Source organism: Epinephelus lanceolatus, chromosome 1, assembly GCF_041903045.1.
Source record: "Epinephelus lanceolatus isolate andai-2023 chromosome 1, ASM4190304v1, whole genome shotgun sequence".
NCBI classification, from domain to species: domain Eukaryota; kingdom Metazoa; phylum Chordata; class Actinopteri; order Perciformes; family Serranidae; genus Epinephelus; species Epinephelus lanceolatus.
Genome location: NC_135734.1, coordinates 14,836,365 through 14,856,175, shown reverse-complemented (window position 1 = coordinate 14,856,175; position 19,811 = coordinate 14,836,365). Strand labels below are relative to the sequence as shown.

The 19,811-nt window shown below is 39.8% G+C and overlaps 1 protein-coding gene across 1 annotated transcript; it reads right to left on the bottom strand.

Moving 5' to 3' along the window:
• Nucleotides 1-450: 450 nt before the first annotated feature.
• Nucleotides 451-12,795, bottom strand: LOC117256442 (E3 ubiquitin-protein ligase MARCHF9-like). The gene is made up of 4 exons (XM_033625862.2): nucleotides 11,112-12,795; nucleotides 5,531-5,686; nucleotides 3,153-3,345; nucleotides 451-1,372 (listed from the first exon to the last, which is right to left on the bottom strand). The coding sequence occupies exons 1-4, from the start codon at nucleotides 11,454-11,456 to the stop codon at nucleotides 1,074-1,076; spliced, it is 993 nt and encodes a 330-aa protein (XP_033481753.1). The 5' UTR covers nucleotides 11,457-12,795; the 3' UTR covers nucleotides 451-1,073.
• Between the last annotated feature and the right edge of the window lie 7,016 nt (nucleotides 12,796-19,811).

Sequence of the window (19,811 nt, the reverse complement as noted above, 5' to 3'; positions counted from 1 at the left end):
CTGAGTCAACTCTAATATTCTTCTCTCTTCACTCTGTCAGGAAGGTGGTGACACATTATATTTCCCTCCTGCTGCAAGGCTTCACAAGAGACTTGTTCATGTCCGCAGATGCACAGAGGACTGTCTGCTGTAAACTGAGCTCTATCTCTTTGTCTCTTTGTGTCCTCAGTTATTAGATTATTACAATTTTGAGATGTGAGTGGATTTTCAGTCAGGCTTTCCCCAGATTTTTAAAATTCTTTCTTTATTTGATAGTCGACAGTGAAGAGACATAGAGAGGATATTTAAATCCAGGGTGTGTGTTATTTGATTTCACCTACTATCTGAGATTTAAGTAATCCCACAAGGAAAATCCAATCCGCATATATCAAGAGTGTCATTTGTTTTTGAGCCACATTCGCTGCATCTTGTTGCCTAAAAATGAGACAAAACAAAACACACAAGTCCTCCTTTGAGAGCAACAAAGTCTTTATTACAAAACCTGAATTGTACTTTAAGGGTATACTTTAATCAATTGTGTCGTGTCTCAAGTTTTATTGGGCTTTTTAACGTCGGATCCATGGATGTTGCTTCAAGTGAAAAATCTATCAGATCATGGCGGACCCTCATGAATACGATAAATCAATTGGGGGGTCGGGCCATTGTTATAGTGGTCACAGGAGCACAATCATTTTCACCATCAAACTCTCTATTAGAGTAAAATCCAAATCAAACTTAATGACATTTATTTTTTCTTTAGAAAGCAAAACAAAAATATTTCAATGACACTTAATAACATTGGTCATGGTGGTAAAAAATGGTTATCAGCTTTAAGAATCAAAATGATTTTTTCGTATGTCTTGTTTCCCCGGTCTTACTCTTTCAAGATAAAACCACAACATTCTCCCTTTGCTCAAATCTCAGAAATTCTTCTTGTGTCCACTTTGAGCTCAGGGAGATTCTGTGAGTGTAGTGTGAGACTGGAAGTTAACGGCAGTGTTTATATGGCAGATTAGGATCTTTAGATTCAATCCCAATCAACACTTTGACCTCCTCCTTAAACATCAGAGCACTTTTGTCTGTTTAACCCAGCCTCATACTGTTGTCACCCTCATGACAACCTCATGGTTGGCTCTGCGCAGGCTGTTGGGTCTTAACTGGCTGAGGATGTGCAAAATGGTATAGCCACAGTGGTGGTTGAGAATAGTCCTGACATGTCGACTTGCCCTCCGTCCGCTGTCCGAGTTCCTCTCACCTCGACCTTTACTGTTGGAACTGATGGGGTCACCTAAGTCCTTCGCTTTCTCATAGTTCAGTACTTTCCACTGCTGGTTCACCGCCTGCCAGCGCTTAAAGATCCGGTAAACAGACGATCCTTCATGGATTATAAGGCCTGGGCATAAAGGACAAAGGGTCGGGGAGGTCAGGGGCAGGAGCAGGGTTACATATAGACAAACAGTTGTTTGTTCAATGAGAATCGGGAAGCATGAAAAGGTACAGAAGGTGCAGAGCGAATAAGAACTATACATTCTCAACAATAAAAAGATCTATATACTGGACTTGTTTGTGGGTATTTTTGTGGGTATAAATCCCCTCATAAGAAAAAAAAGAGGGAGAGACAGAACACAATATACTCATGCAACACAAACTTAGAATAAATAAATGTGCACATGCCTTCAACAAATTACTGTATGTATGGGTAAACTACCTCCATTGTGCTGTGCAGTCAGACACTGAGTTATACATACAAAAGTAAGAGATCATGTTAACACCTCATCAACAATTGGATATAGTGCCATGGGATTTTGTACGGACATAGTTTCCAGAGGATGAATCCTGCACACCTCACTGATCCACTGACTGTTCTTTTATAATAGTAGTAGTAGACTGGGGGCTCCTCTGCCAGAACATTTTAAGCGTCAAACACTTAATTTCCAACATTATGGTAAATGTTTATGCACCACATTTTTCTGGATTTATTCCTGGTGTAAATTTATTCAATTTTGTCAAAACAAAAGTCCTCTGCTACTTTCATGTTTTTATGGGGAGGGGACAAATGTACATATTTTAAATTTTGAAGGTGGGGGGAATCTACACCTATGATCAGAACAGTGACATTTGGGGCTTTTAAGTAAAATGCCTTGGCAGCTATTATACAGATTTTCCTGAAATAAAGATTTTGATTTTGCTCTTATAAAAGTATTCACGATTCTCAGGATGAAGCCTGTAGCTATAGTGATCTCCTGACCTTTTCTCTGGCGCTGCCAAAACGTACAAATTTGGGTCCCCCTCCAGATGAATTGTTACAATTTTGGTGATACACTGGCCTTTTGTGCAGCGCCATCATCAGGACAAAACCTCCCTTTCTGAGATACTTTATTTTATAACCACATACCTTCAAAACTAATGGCACTCCCAGCAGCCTCAGCTGTACTTTGTGTTAAGTGCTAATTACTGCAGCAAATGTTAGCATGCTAACACGCATGAACATGTTAAACATCCAGCTTTACCTGCTTAACGTCAGAATGTTAACACTGTCATTGTGAGCATGTTAGTATGCTGAAATTAGCATTTAGCCCAAAGCAGTAACTGTGCCCAAGTACAGCCTCACAGAGCTACCAGAATGGCTGCAGACTCTTAGTCGTGCTAATAAGGTGAGTGAAAGACGTGTTAATTGAAAGGCAAATTGCCAACACTTTATGTACAGGTCTCTGATTTTCTAATGGTTTCCTAATTAACTATGTAATTTGGCACTAATTACAGGAAAACAGCATTTCCCTTAAAAGAACATCGCTATAGAAACCTGTTTAAATGTTCATTTATTATTCATTTATTATTGGAAATGTTTAATTGTATACTTGCCTGCAGACAAACTGCCCATTTTTTCATGCTGAGCTGACCCGTTGAGCACTGACTAAAACACTCTCTCGAAAGCAATTAAATGGAATTAATCAAGTGAAGTATAGCATAAGTGCATCGTTTCTATATTCCTGGGAAATATTACCAAGTTACATAGCTCTTTCTGGGGAATTATGTAGAAATAGTGGATGTAAAAAATAAAGTGTTACCACCCAAATCTGCGAAATCTGTCAAAATTACTTGTAAAAACTTATATCAATATTCACAACAATCATCTGTGGAACAACACGGCAGCCTCAGTGTCTGTGTCTTACCTATACAAACTATGTCCATGAAGCCGTACATGCCATAGCATATCTGGAAGAGAAGGTCCTGCCGCTGCCATTTGGCTGAAGGGCTGAGAGAGGACCACACCAACCAGGAGATACTGGCGATGAGGAACAAAGAGCCCAAGATAATAGCTGCAATCTGCACCTTCTCGATCACAGTCAGAGAGATGGCCTGCCACTAGAAGAGACAGAGGGAGACACAACAGTAGACTGAAGCCTTATGATTATGTGAGATACTGAAATGGTGCAGGGTTTGTCTGTTAAGTGTTACTAAACATCCAGTCCTCTGTGTGGCATTTTTTTTGACAGTGTATGTTTGAGGAGCACTTCACCCACCCACAAAAAGATCATTTGTATATCAGCTACTCTCCCCATGTTATGCTGAATCAGCCTGCTGTTACTCCCTGGGAATCAAAAAACACTGCTTGGTACGTGACCCTTGGTGTTAGATTGTATCTTTATTAAAACACTCAGAGGTATGTGTGTAGTATAAAGAGTGCAAAAGTCCATTTAGGGCAGTCTGAAGAGGAGGCGGAGGGATCCAACACGCACAGGACTTTGACCCTTTTAGTCAATTGAGTTGACTAATGTGACTAACGTCCACCACAATCTTTTCCTAACCCTAACCAAGTACTTTTGTTGATCCCCTGTATCAAAACACAACACAAAGTGTTGCCCTAGGTGTCATTATATTGCTGACACTTCCCAAGCAACAAAATATGACGGTTGGTTGAATTTGTGGAAAAAAGGTTTTTACTGAGCATATGAGTGGATAAATAAGATTTGGATTACACTGCAAGAGTTTGTATACGGGTGTCTCGGTATAGTTTTGCTGCTGTATGTGGCCCCCTTTTACTTCAGTTCATCACGAATGTTCTTAGTTTTTGGATTCTTCGTTCAATGTGGAGATAACACTGGGTGAGTGACTGATATACAAGTGATCATTCTGTGGGTGAAGTACTCCTTAAAGACTTCAGTGAGACAAATGTTTGATTGCCTCAATTCACTCTGGGTCTCTGAGTGTAAAGTTCTACACCTTCAAAGTGATGTAGCTACAGTGCTGTCATTCAGTAATGATGTTCAGTCACTGCAGGGCTTCTGGAAATCCCAGTCTCACCGAGCCTCTGCTGCTCAGGCTTTAACACTGATAATAAAGACCTATGTTCAAGTACGTTTGAGAATGAAACCATTTCACTAATACTATATCACTCCAATTCTCCAAAAACTATTATATACACAGTGTTCATTCAGAGATGCCAGGATTGTCTAGCAAGACAAGTATTTAATTTGATAATATCTCTGTTCCAGCATTCAGAGGCTGACAACATTTGGTGATACTGTCTGTTCGTCTACTGTCTGTGTGCCACACACTTTGGTTAAAATCATCTGCCAGCGCTTTGAAATGTGCAGCGTCTCATTAATTTTGTCTTGGCATCACCCTATTAGACCTCATCACTTCCTACTCCTCCATTAAAAACAGTATAAATAGCTCTGTTAAAATTGAGATATTTGCTTTTTGTCTGCCAACAGCAATGTGCTTCCTGTTAGGAATCAGTGCACTGGACAGAATCAGTCCCAAATGTCTCTGTGGTGGTGATGTAAACACTGCATGGCCTTTAACATATGCCATTACATTATCCTTATGATACATAGATAGATAGATAGATAGATAGATAGATAGATAGATAGATAGCCAACTTTGCCCCACAGGCCCCACTCTGGGCAGCCCTGGCATAAAGGATAATGTGCTACTGCATCACCTGTTTGAAAACTGAGGGGCTTATGTAACAAATTTTTAGTGAATAGAGGGGGACAATATCGTCGCCCAGATGGCAGCAGATTAAATGATCGTCACCCACAATGTTGCTTGACTTCTTCATTGTTCTGTCTCTGTAGATGCACTCTATACTTGGTGAAGTAATCTCAAACAGTTTCCTGGCCATTGTCACACTTCTTCAAACAGTCTTTTACTGTGTCTCAGTAGCATTGTCATACCAGTGAATGATGCAGAGGGAGAAAATGCTTTCAATAAAAGCACAGTAAAACATTTCAGGGACATTAAAAGATAGCGCTTTCTTCATAAAGTACATTCTTTGTTGAGTCTTAGTGCTTATGTGTTCGCACCACTGATCTCATTTGAGCTTATGGTCCAGCACAACGCCAAGGATCAATATCCGGTAATGTGATTACTGTGCTTTTCTGCCAATCACCCTCTGAAATCTGGCATCAAGTTTGTGCATGATGACTCTCTGTCACACAGACTAATGTTTCTGTCTTTATCCATGTAGCTCCTTTAAATGTTAATACCTCAGTATGAGAATGTCTCGACATTAAAGGTGAAGACTGAGAGAGGGCGACTGTACCTGCAGAGGGTTTTTGGTGCTGATGGCCAGGACCTGGTACTTGAAGTAGCAGATCTCACAGCTCCAGGAGCCTCTCTCACTGATCCAGCGGATAAGGCAGGACTGGTGAGTACAGCGCACAGAGCCAGAACAGCGACAAGGGCTCAACAACTCCCCCTGCAGGACACAAGAAGCAGCTGCATGAGACACAGAGCACTCAGCAGAGGCCGCTGGATGTTGATTGAATCTGCCTGTTACAAGATTTGATTTGGTGAGGATGACAGTAAAAATAAAGATCTTTATCATGAATAGAACAACTTGCCTCCCCAGCCCTGACAATGTTACTGTCACATTTTATCTAATGAAGGTGTGGTGTTGTTTGAGGGTATAGTGTTTAGGTGCTGTTCCTGTCATGAAGCTGGCAGAAGGATTAAAAAACAGACAGATAACAGCTTGGAGCAAGCAGCAACAGATATAATCAATTTGAAACTATGCTGTGTGTACTGTAATAGAATAATATGTTTAGAAAAGTTGGAATATAGAAAATGTTTTCATGGTGCACAACATTATGGCAAATACTGGGTAAATAAAAAATTGGGTCAAATTTGGTTTAGATGAGCCTGAAGGTTAGTACTGGGACTGATGACAGATTGAGACAAATTGTGAGGGATGAATGTTTTTATCTTGCAGTTTGTAATTTCTCCTAGTCTATTCTATTGAATTTGTTTGATTTATTGACAGTCAATGTGCAGTTCTGTCTCCAGTGTTGATTAGTTATACATTTCAAAGTGATATTAAATAATGATGATATATACTGAGTTAACAATATTTCACAATGTTTTTAAAATCATACATTACCCAAAAATCATACATACACTTCCCCCCTTACCTGTAGTGCTGTATCAGCCTACATTGTTTTGGTGTGAGTTGTTGAGTGTTGGAGATATCAGCTGTAGAAATGTCTGCTGTCTCTCAACTATAATGAACTAGATGGCACTCGGTTTGTGGTCCTCAAAGCACCAAAAATATTCATATTTGAAAAACTCAATGGCAATGTCTCTTTCCAGAAATCATGACCCGGTTAGTAGGAACTATTTTTTTCTCTACCAATCTACACCCACCAACCGTTTCACTGCACAGAGGGAAATGTGTGTGGTGGTATGATTGGTGGGTGTAGTTCAGGAGAATGAAAATAGTTGCTACATGAAACTGCTCACTACAAGGTCTGTGGATTATCTTGAGTAACTGGGTCATAATTTCTGGAAAGAGACATTGCTGTTGAGTTTTTTTTTAAGTGATAAATTAGTATTAGATTTAGGACAATTAGATATTAGTCTACTTGCCAGCATTGTTAAGCCACAAATGTTAAATACCCCAGAGTTCTATGTTAGATATTTACAGTATGGGTCCCCAGCATTTAGACACTGCCGGATGCTATCTAACAAATGATGGACAATTAGCATAATTAACACAATACTCGGATGGTTTTGGGATTGTTGAGGATATTGAAAATCGATATATAAAGAGAACTGGATACAGCATTGGAGGCAGAACGCTGTTCATTCCAATGAAAGTTGCTCAGTGTCACATAAAGCCAAAAATGTTCAGGTGTCATGTATAAAATTACCCTGATGACTGGCATTGCTTCCCCATTATTGAACCCATAGAGCAAGGGCAGTGGAGGCTTCCCCCAGCTGAGTCGGCTACTTCCAGTTTAGTGCACCGCTGATTTGAATGAGGATAAAAAGATTTAATCATACGCTTACCAAATATTATTGGACCGAATTGATCCTGATAGGGAAAAAGTCAAAACAATATAGCCACTGACTTACAGACGTCTCATTCCCAGAGTAAGTCTATGGGAAAAGTAATTTCGGAAGTACTCAGAAGTTGTAATTCTGCTGTTTGGCCACTACAAAAAATGGCTTCAAAGCCTGGCTACTTCCTGGGGGCCTAATGTAAATCAATTTCTGACATTTTCAAAATTCAAAATGTCCGTTTAAACTAGAGGTGGCCATATCTGAACTCCCTGTGGGTTGTTAATTTGTTGTCAATTTTGAGTTGATTTAAAAGTTGTAGAGGACACTGCATCAATTGGATTGACCAAATAACTTTAATAATTTATGAACATGATTATACAAATGATGCAGAATATATATATATATATATATATATATATATACATTTTAATTCAAGGGGTGACTGACAATTGGGTATTGGAGTTAACAAAGTTAGGTACCGTACTAAACTACAATAATATACTGTAGCCATGACTAAATAATATCTTCAAAAAAAAAGGGGAGTATTAAAAGAAAAAGAAACGTCTGGCAGTCTTTAATTGCTGGGGACACATGCTTTGGGGTACTCAGCATTTCTGGGTTCACAACAGGCAGTAGTGTAATGGTAGTTGATAAAGTAGGTGTACTACAGCGTACATTACTGAAGGGGAAGTGGGTATAGGCTACTCTCCTATATATTTTAATGGCTTTTTGTCTGACAGATGGGTATACTGTAAACAGTCAGAGACAGAGGTTGGTATACCCTGTATACCTGTGTATATCCTCCATTACATCACTGACAATAGTGCTCTATAGGCTGGAGGATAGACTGTTTCATCAGTTATGGGATAAAAGCATACAACTGAGTTCTGCTTGGTGCAGTGAAAAATATGAACCAAAGAACTAGCGACTCTTTAAATGTCTATATCATTTATAAATAGGCATCATTCTGTGCCTATACAGGTAACCTCTCAGTGTTGAACACAACCATATCATCCTGTATCCCCTACTCTCCACCGTCTCTCTAACAGTTGCAAGAATTCATCAGCTTGCCCAGTCACCACATCTCAGTCCAGATGAACATTTGGGATGAGATTTTTGGAGCGGTGATCAGCTCTCAACTTGACACACTTGCAGAAATAACTGGAGTCGATTCGGGCCGGAATTCTTTAGAAAAGCTTTCAGCAGTTGATTATGGCTAATTAGAGTATAAAAGCCAGTGCGCCTCGTTATTACGAAGATGTTTCAAGCATCATGTCCTCTGAATATATTTTACATGCTGACTTGAAAGGAAAATTTCAGTGGTGGATTTGTTCAGAGGATATCATCTCGCCAGACATTCGAAAACATGAATCAAAAGTAATGGAATAAAGTGAGAGTATAGGCTTTACTGCATTTGATACATTTCACTATCTCCTGCATAACGCCTTCATCTGAATACAGTTTGCTTCTCTCGTGTCACTTTCCTGTAGCCTCAAAAGAAATCACAGGACATCTGGTGCAGGTTTTTGTTGTCAGTACGAGACTCCCTAAGGCCCTCGGACTGACAACACTCTCACACATTTCACTTTATTTTCTGTCTGACTCCAGGTGATGTGCTAGGTCTTTAATTAGCTGTATATCTGGAGGGGAAGTAAAAACTTTCTGGGACCTCTAGCAAAGTCTCTCTCTTCAAGGTTGATTTGACGCTCTCAGACCTCCACGTTTTGGACAAGAGTGACGCAAACATTAAAATTACTTCCTGTTCTCCTTCATGTGAGTAGGTGACACATAAGCTGTGCTTTGTGTGACCTTCCTGTGGCTAAAGGAATGATCAGATCCTTGTATTAATGGTAGAGAGTCCTTCAGCAAATTACTGAACTCATCCTGCCTTCCTCACTCAAGATCCCTCAGAATAACAATGAGTATACGTTTGTTTAATGTCGAGGAATCATTCTCTGAACCTTTCGTCACTGCTTTTAAAAAATGACCTAATTTTGTGCATCAGATGCTGAATCTATTACGGCGAGGACTTCACTGGTTCACATAGTAAGTATAAAGCTCCTCCTGCTTCTCTCCAGCCTATTCTTAACTGATGCCCTTCGCCTGTCCACTGTTATTTTCAGATCACTGTTGATAGATGAATTCCTCTTTCAGTCTTAGCCATTCTGGATTTGTACAGAGCAGACTTGGTGCTCACTTCCAGATAACTGTAACAGTTTGGTACTAATGTACAAGGAGTTTTTAAACTGAATCTGTTTGCACAGCTAAATATGTTAAAGCAACACTCCATGCTTTTACACACAAACATTGGCTTGTGATGTGATCCATTACTGAGCCTCTGAAAACAGTTGTATAATATCTTCTGCAGCTCTGGAGGAGTGTTGCCAAATCGGAGAAAATAACCCTGATGATGTCACAGTGATGTCATCTGGGTTATCTCACTTTGAGCTTAGACACTAAAAATTTATAATGGAAAATAGGGCTGGGCGATATGGAGAAAATCAAATAACACAACGTTTTTGACTTTATACCTTGATATCTATATTGTAGTTATTTAGCTGACTATTGGTATTTTCACAAAATATTTACACAATAACATTTTTGATAAATACCATCAGTAATGTGGATGTGATGTTGAAATGGGTAGAGGCAAATAATAAGACAGCTAGAACTGTCTGCTAAGTTCAGTAAATTATAGCACATTACTGTGATGCAGCCTTTAAAACCAGGAAAAGACAACACTGATGATACTGTGATACTGAAAATCTAAGATAAGTCTCAGATCACAATATCAATATATTATCAATATATTGCCCAGCCCTAACAGAAAACATGCTCAACAAACTGACATGGACAAAGTGGTTATCAAGCTGCATTATGGTAACTGTAGGATTAAAAAATAAAAAATCTTGACTCATGCTGGGTGCTAAATGTCTATATATCTTAGCCTGTGCTGCTTTAATTTTGATGATTTGTTAAAAATTAGGTCTTTGGAGTTTCCTTTTAGTGCTGAAAAACTATATAAGGTTGGCACCAAGCTGATATTTGTTGATATAATGTGCAAATATTTTACAAAATATTCTTAAACTTCTTAGTAAATATTTGCATTTAAATGTCGTGTGCTTTTCAATGATTTGCCTATTAGATGTGTTTTCCTGACACGCACTTTAATTAATTTACTCATTCTTACTTTCATACATTAAAGGTCCAGTGTGAAGGATTTAGAGGCATCTATTGGCAGTAATGGTGTATAATATTTATAACTGTGTTTTCATTAGTTTATAATCATGTAAAACTAAGAATTGTTGTGTTTTTGTTACCTTAGAATATGTTGTTTATATCTAAAGACAAAGCAGGTCCTCTTCCATGGAGTCGGCCATGTTGTTTCTACAGTAGCCAAGAATGGACAAACCAAACACTGGCTCGAGATTGGGCTATTCACGTTTTTGCATCAGCCACCACAGTTCTACATGCTTAGCACATGGGAAATGTTTCAGTTCTGCAACTTCACCACTAGATGCCACTAAATCCTACACACCTGGACCTTTAATTCATTTTCACATTGACATATTTTAGTATTTTAGTGTTTAATTTTCATGATTTCAATGGCTCCTGGAGCTCAGGCAGCAGAGGAGTAGTGACCATGACCTCATGACCTGCTTGAACAGACTCTTCAGATGAGCACCACGTGGTTTGAGGCCACATGAACCAGAAAACACCTGTGCTGCTGAAATGCAGGTTCTTGCAACCTATAGTTAACCCTGCAGGTATTCCAGTGGGCACCTGGGTCCTGCTGAGTGGCTGACCCCATCATTCAGTAATACCTTACTATTTAACCATACCTTCTCTGGCCCCTGGAAGCAGATCCGGCACTGCGGTGATCGCATCCCGCTCTCCGAGAGACTCGGGAGTGAAGCGGCATCCAGGCCTCGTCCCTGGGGTTTGTCTTCTTCTGTATCCTCCAACGCCAGGCTGCGCGGCCGGGAGTTAGAGCCATAATACTCCTCCTCATCGTCCCGGTGAGTGCAGTTCAACGGCGGCCAACCACAGCCACCTATGGCGAGCCCTCGCATCCTGGTCTGCGTGTCCGGGTCTGTGCCCGTGACAGTCCTCCTGCTTGATCCAGAGCGCATCAGTAACAACACTTTGAGTTCATTGAAAAACATCCGGATCCGATACTTGAACATTCTTCAGCAGCTTTACTACACAGGCACAACTGCTCTGTGAGATAAAACAGCCTTCAGCTTGACTGTGGCAAGTCCATTATAAATTACCATCATCATCATCATCATCATCATCATCATCAACCTATTATTATTATTATGGTGGCATCTGAATCATTTGATTAGGCAGTTCACATCCTATTAAATAAAATACAGATCTCGGTCAAAAAAGCATGCGGGGAACATGATAGGCTATTAGATCAGCCCATAGCTCTTTGCATATCCTGTTGTTATAGCATGTGCACCGCGATCCAGCCAATAGGGAAGCATTATTTCTCATGGATAGAGGCGTTTTCATTCGGGATTCAATGGAGGCTGAAAGCCACGAACTGTGAGGCACCAACATCAGAGTCCGAGGGGTCCAACAACATCCTCCCATGCCTAGGCTACATGTTCAATCCGGTTGTTTAATGGTATCCCAGAGCTCCCTTTGGGTGGTTGGAAATCAGCAGAGGAGAAAATGTTGGTGTCTATTCTTCTCCAGGCGGAAAAGCATCGAGGGTGTCTGAGGGGGGTTGATAGGCTATTAAATCCTATTAACAACTAAGTCAAAGCCGATTTATATGTGAGTTTCATCATTTACCTACAGGGTGGAGGATGTTACACGAGGTGACACGCGTGCATCCTTTGTTGTCTCGCAGTGGCATCCATCAGTTCACCACTTTCCCATTGTCTCTTCTTCTTCTTCGCTGTAGCCTATTTCTTGTCTTTATTTTTGGCTACTGGACCGAGCGGGTTTCGTCCCACACCTTGCCCCCTTAAGCGGGTCCGACAGCCCGGTAGCGTGTCACAGATGAGATGCGATCAAAAGAAAATCTGGTGACTAATAAACAAATATCCATTGCACGACAACTTGCACTCACAGTTCTGTGTTTTTCCCAACCATCTCTGCGCCACAAATCAGGAAGAAGGAGAGGGTGTCAGATATGGATTCCCCCCCTGCAAACACAAAATGAGCCGACAGCAGACCGCAGCCGTCCCTTCCGGGTTGTTAAAAACAACCGCACATCACCATCATCATCATCATCAAAACATCACCAAATGAATCAAGGCCTTCATGAGTCAGTGGGACAATAAAATGCTATACTTCACATGGCAGGCTGCAGCGACGGGTGCGGGATCTCCAGGTGAGAAAACTTCATTTTGAGTTGGTTTTCAGGCATGTCAGCTCCATAAAAAGCAGAAACTTGTTTGTCTGTGTAGTTACAGAGCGCAGGTTTCCATTAAAAGCATCCTGCAGCTGAGAAGATGAGCTCCATCCACAGTGAGCAGCGCACTGACACAGGCTGCTGTCCGAGGTGCTGATGTTCATGTGACGTGGGGGCCACGTGCTGATATGCAGCGGCTGATGGAGAAAAGAAAAACAATTATTATAAGAAAACTCTGTGTGTGTGTGTGTGTGTGTGTGTGTGTGTGTGTGTGTGTGTGTGATCATCTTATGCATGGTGTCATAAGACTCTAATAAAGGGAACAAAGACTCTCTGACAGCAGGGCAAACAATAGATTCAATAGATCCACCACTCACACTATCACAACACATCTGTCAGATAACTGTCTCAGAGGAGACAGTCTGCTGTCTATTATTAGATAAACACACGCCTGCTTCACCCAGCACATAAAGAAGCATTGTAGCTGTTTGCTGAGTTGTACTTTTCTGAAAGAAATAATGAAAAACACATAATCTTCAGAAACTCATCCGTTGTTTCTATATAGAGTTTAAGGGTTATATTTTTGAGAGACATCTGTGATAACTGCGTATTTTAAAGGGACGGTTTACCCCCAAATCAAAAATACATATATTTCCTCTTTCCTGTAGTTCTATTTATCAATCTTGATTGTTTTGGTGTGAGTTGCAGAGTCTTGGAGATATCGGCCGTAGAGATGTCTGCCTTCTCTGAATATAATGGAACTAGATGGCACTCAGCTTGTGGTGCTCAAAGTGCCAAAATATACATTTGGAAAAACTTAACAGCAATGTCTCTTCCCATAAATCATGACCCAGTTACTCAAGATAATCCACAGACCTTGTTGTGGGCAGTTTCATGTAGGAACTATTTACCTTCTACCAAACTACACACACAGAGAACAGAAGGAAGTGTGCATCTACTCATGGATGAGAAGCTCATGCTTGTGACAGCGCCAGATGTTAACATGAACCATTTGAAACCTGAGCAAACTGGCTTGATTTCTTTTTAAAACATGGAAAGAGGACAATGAGCAGTGAAAGAAGAAGTGACCCAAAAAATGTGCAAGAATTTAGCAAAAAACAAAATTAAAAACAAGAACATCAGTAAAGAAAGAAAGAAAGTTAAAAAGAAATAACCTGGGAAGAGTGCTTAAAAATTCTGTGACATAATTTTAAAATATAGTAATAATAATAATTATTATTATTATGTAGTTTTCCCTAGATTTTTATCCCTTTTCCCTAGGTTTTTTTAAAAATTATATTTTACTTTTTTTTTTTTTTTTTTTTTACTTTTTTGCAATTTGTGGGACATTTCCTACCTTGCCTCCTTGCTTATTGCCCTTTTCTCCATGTTTTTGAAAGAAATCAAATCAATTTACTCAGGGTTTAAAGGTTTAATGGCATCCTCCTTGGCTGAGCTGTAACATTATCTAGCTCAGGGGTGCTAGGTGAGCTAGAAGTAGATGTAGATAGATGCGTGCTTCTTTCTGCGTGGTGATACAGTTGATACAGGTGATACAGAAAGAAAATAATTACTCAGTGAAACTGCTCTCAACAAGGTCTGTGGATTATCTTGAGTAATCAGGCCATGATTCCTAGAAAGAGACATTGTTGTCAAGTCTTTCAAATGTTACTTTTTCTTTTGCCCTTTGAGCACCACAGGCTGAGTGCCATCTTGTCCCATTGTACTGGAGAGTAGGCTAGCATCTCTATGGCTAATACTTAGCATCTGGCAGTGTCTTAATGCTATCTAACATAAAACTTTGGGGTATTCAACATTTGTGGCTTCATAATGCTGGCAAGTAGACTAATATCTAATAGTCCTATATCTAATACTAATTTATTACTTTGAAAGACTCAACAGCAATGTCTCTTTCCCGAAATCATGACCCAGTTACTCAAGATAATCCACAAACCTTGTTGTGAGCAGTTTCACATAGGATCTGTTTTCTTTCTCCTGAACTACACGCACCAACCGTATCACTGCACACACTTCCTTCTGTGCAGTGATACGGTTGGTGGGTGTAGTTTGGTAGAGAGAAAATAGTTCCTACTAACTGGGTCATGATTTCTGGAAAGAGACATTGCTGTTGAGTTTTTCAAATGTATACTTTGGCACTTTGAGCACCACAAGCCGAGTGCCATCTAGTTCTATTATATTTGAGAGAAGGCAGACATCTGTACAGCCGATATTTCCAACATACAGCAACTCAGACCAAACCAATCTAGATTGATAAATAGCACTTACAGGTAAGAGGTAAAATATGTATTTTGATTCTTGGGTGAACTGTGCCTTTAACGTGTTCCTGTCTTTCTTCAATACAAATGTACAGCTAGTGGGGCATAAATGATTTTAATGAAATGTTTTAAAGTCAATAATGTGAGTAAGTGGTAGTGAGCTGTGATGTGCTGGGCATGTGCTGTGGTAGAGAGGAGTATTAGCAAACATTTTGCTTCAGTAGCTCACAATTACAGTAACATAATTTCTGATTTAGCATCCCCATTTTTCATTTAAACTCAAGTGCTTGAGGGCTTGAAGTCTTTTTTTTCATAAGAGGATTTGTGTTATTATAATCAATAATTTGTTGAATGATTGGAGCAACTTCCACTTCCAGGAAATTAACCGTTTACGTTTGACATTTAATTTGACTATTTTCTCCAGAACACCCAAAATGATTAAGGGATACTGATCTGATAGGTTGATTGGAATGATGAGACCCCTGTACGAGTAATATTAAATATATAGTTTCAGTGTTTTAAAATAAAAACAGAGCAAACAGATTATGAAATGTAAAAACATAAATACAAATGGAGATGTATAAGAAATAAAAATATTAAACAAAGAATCTAACTGTATGTGTGGTGGAGATTTTGGAGGATTAATGCTGCTCAATGTCTTGTGCAGAAACATGCATCCATGTGTTTTCCTTTATCCCAGTAACATAAAGAATCTCATTGAATGTTGCAGCCTGGAGGTTACAATCATAAGTGCAGTGGAAGCAGTGTAGAGATGAAAACCTATAGCTGAGATCAAAGGATTAGATACACAGTGTATTAAGGAGAGATATCAGTTACAGACTTTGACTGATAATCACATGTGAAGCCAACAGTGCTGCAGGAAACACACTGCAGACTGGGAAGTTTGAGCCAATGATAGTGATCACATCTGAGTGTGAATACTGATCACAGACACGTACAGTGTGTCATCATCTGTATGATAATGGACAATCCGAGGCCATCAGTGGTGTGGTAAACATGATTACAGAGCCAGAGGCACTCATCTGTCCTGACTGAGCTGATGCAATGAAGTCCCTCTGGGATATCATCAGTTTAAAGATGATGTAAACAAACGTGAGACACACAATACATAGATTTATGATAATCACGGCAACGTCAACTGCACTGAGTCAAAATGTAAAATGTTGTCTGCCTCATGGGAAAGAAATAACAAGCAGAAATGCCAGTCAAGCTGCTGCGTCAGTTGTCAGCAGAACATTAGTCATAATTTGTGGTGACAAAACTAAGAACTGGTCAAATGTTTGAGTCATCTGGGAAACAAATGCATCTCTCTGAAGTCTCAGGACTGCTGCTGCTTATTCTTTCATATCAGTTGGCCTGAAACAATAGCAAAGTGAATGATGTAATATTCTGTTTGGGAGGGGGGCTCTTCTCGCAGAGGACCCCCAAACCTTGTATCATAATCCTCAGGAATGGCCAGAGGAACGTGACAAAGAGCCCAAGGCGTTGACCTGGCCTCCAAATTTACCAGATCCAAATATCTGATCGATCATACAAGGGATGTGATTGTATCCCACCTTGCAACCCACAGGACTCAAAGGATCCCCCACTAACTCCCTGGTGCCAGCACCACAGGAAACCCCCAGAGGCCCTTTCGTCCATGTCTCGATAGGTCAGAGCAGAGTCCAGTCCACACTGGGGCCTCTGACCTGTCGAGGCATTGACACAGGATCTCTGGGGAACTGCCACAACCCACAGATGCTCGATCAGAGTGGGATCTGGGGAATTTGGAAGCCAGGTTGATGCCTTGAGCTCTTTGTCATGTTCCTGGGGCCATTCCTGAATAGTTTTTGCGGTGGGAGATGGCATATGCTGGGGGGGCCACTGCCATCAGCAAGTGCTGTTGCTATGAGAGGGTGTATTTGGTCTGCAATGGGTTTGGGTGGGTGGAGCGTATCAAGTGGCATCCACATGACATCCAATGAGATGATCAATGTCACTTCACCTGTCAGTGGCTTTAATGTTGTGGCTGCTTGGTGTATATTGTATGGAAGTATGGATATTAATTTACAAGCATACGCATAAAACAAGTATATAAACATTTTATATTTCCGGTACATTTAAAATACATTTTATTTTAAATGTATAGTATATTTTGTAAGTATTTTGATTATCATTTTCTTCTTCTTCTTAATTTATATTCTCTGTTTCTTTTCCACATGATCACTCAAAGAAATATATTTATGTAAACATACATAAGCATATCAAGACATTAATGAGCCTTTTCATAGACAACATTTAGACTCGTCTCAGGAGGAAAAGCACTGCTAAATAATACTATTAATGATGGATGAATTCCATCAAGCTGCTTCAGTTTCAGCGTCCTGGTGCTATGCTGGCTCACTGTCACACTGTCACACTGTCATGGCTTGTTGGGACACTTGAGCAGGACTGAGCCATCATTAGTGTTATTAGTTACATATGCTTTTTAGACAACAATGCATCAAAATATTTGCTGTGACAAAGGTCTATGAAAAGTGCTTAAAATGGCTGAAAATCCCTGTTTCAGAAATAAGTGGAACTGAGTCTTTAAGTGTTTCTTCAGCAGCTCTCAGAAAGCCCTGGAGCAACTAAACATTTTTAGAGAAGCAAAGCTTTGTTTTAGACTTTTGTCCAGCCACTGAGACAGTCTGCATGCCACTGCCGCTGCGCTTCATCCCCATTTTTGGCCACACTTACTGACAGTGTCTACTTTCTTCCCCTCTAGCATGCAGCAGAAACACAAATACAGGAGCAGTGGGCCGGGTGGAAAACTGTAAAAGCACTCAAAGACTCTATCCCAAATGGATTGGTTGTGCAGGACACCAGAGCGCATAAACTGTAACTGACCAACTGGGATTTTATTTATAGACAACCACAAGTCCACCATTCATGTTTTTATGCGATCACATGCTGTTTTCAAAGCGGGCAGACATGTGCAGTGTGTTTGTGACCAATGCACATCCATGGGGAAACAGAAATCAACATTTAATGGAGATTTTACAGTGGAATCTTGTTGCAGATTACTAGGAGAATAATCTACTTGCATTCAGTGACAGTCCATAAAAATTCACTACAATGCAGAGTGTTTGACACTTAAAATTGTCTGGCAGAGGACCCACAAACCCCCTGTTTTATATGTGTGTTATAATGTTGAACGGAAACCTACACCCTTCAGAGCCAGTACTAGTAAACACTGTAATGTCTCTATTCAAATGTCTGATGCACAGTTCGCTAAAGTATAAAGGCCATCAGGCTGGATGTGCATTACAGTGGACTGATCATTCAGACTGACTGAAACAGGCTCAGAGACTCGTAAATATAAGTATAAATATTGTACATTAACATTATGCTGGAGCTAGTGTATATTCCAGCAGCCAGGTGATTTAATCTTAGTTAATGTTGGTTTATGACAAAGTTATAAAATATTTTAACATCAAATCCGTAGCCATCAGAATCACCACTATACTGATGAATGTTTCTACTTCAATAACTGATTTACTGATGAAACATCAGTGATTTTAGTCATCTAAATACACAGTGTAGCTTTTGTGGTACGCCTATGCTTGTTTTTTTATTGCAATGTGTCCCAGATATCCAATAAAGCTAAGTCTGCCAGGTTTCAACTCATTAATCCAAAATGAGTCAACAAAAGAGGTGCATCAGCTCACAGAAAATGAGGGAGAGGATGTTCTTCATTTGTTTTCTATACACATTATTCCCACATAATTTCTTTTTTATAATTTCATGTCTTGTGGAACAAATATGTTTGGAAATGAAGTGATGTCTCAAATTATTAGATACAATGAAACACATTTTGGTCGAATTTAACATGTGCAAATACTCATAGACATGGTAGGAATGTGTATAATGTATGGTTAATATGCACCACCACCTCTCCTACAGAGGAACAAGACACAGAGTTTGTGATGCTTTTGCATCTTTTTGTTGCTGTTGTGGTTTTGCATCCCTTTGTAGTCGTTATGCATCCTTCAGTGGTTTTGTCACTCTTAGTGGTAGTTTCCTGAGTGGCCATCCTGTGTCTCCTTGTGGTTGTTTTGTTTCTCTTTGAGGTAATTTTGTGTCTTTTTTTGGTCGTTTTGTGTCTCTTTGTGTTTGTTTTGCACGTCTTTGAAGTTATTTTGTCTCTATGCCATTCCTCTCTGTGGTCATTTTTAGCCTCTTCCTGGTCAGTACACGTTCATTTGAGTGACATTTTGCAGGTGAATGCCATGGGGGGCCCTGGAGTTTCATCCCCCTAGGCCTGTGCCCATTGACCAATTAAGTAATCTATCCATGAATACATGGCTATATATATAAATGTGTTTTTAAGTACTCATGTATACAAATACTTGTATCATAAAACTTCAGTTAAAAGCCTAGTCCCAATTAAATACCCAGCCCCTTTTACTAGCCTGGTGTGGCTACACATTTTGATAAATAAAGGCCTGGTCTGGTTGCCAAGCAGTTCATATATAAAACCAGGTTGTTGGCTACATCAAATTATGTTTCCATTCCTTGGTTACCCTGTAAGTTATTCATATCCCTTTAGTGCGTAAGAGTCCTCAGATCAAAAGAATCAAAAGGGTTTTTCATGAAAATTAATCGAAGTTGTGAGGATTGTTTTAACAGGACAAAGTGGTGTTGTGTCGGTATGCCAGGTGCCATAATCCTCAAGTACCATAACTCACTCTCTCTGATGCTCTGTCTGTCGGAGCTAGATCAAATGAATGATTCATAATTGATATATTATCTGAAGCCCATTTTTTATACAAGTAATATTCATACTGGTTTAAATAAACAATTTGATTGTATTTCCTGATTTTTGCTGAGCAACAGTTTTGTGTGAAAGGAAT

Coding starts and splice junctions, on each gene's coding strand:
- LOC117256442 (XM_033625862.2), bottom strand. CDS start 11,456: ATGTTCAAGTATCGGATCCGGATGTTTTTCAATGAACTCAAAGTGTTG. Junction 3,346..5,530: donor GCACCAAAAACCCTCTGCAG/GTACAGTCGCCC, acceptor TGTCTCTTCTAG/TGGCAGGCCATCTCTCTGAC. Junction 1,373..3,152: donor CATGGACATAGTTTGTATAG/GTAAGACACAGA, acceptor CTTTATGCCCAG/GCCTTATAATCCATGAAGGA.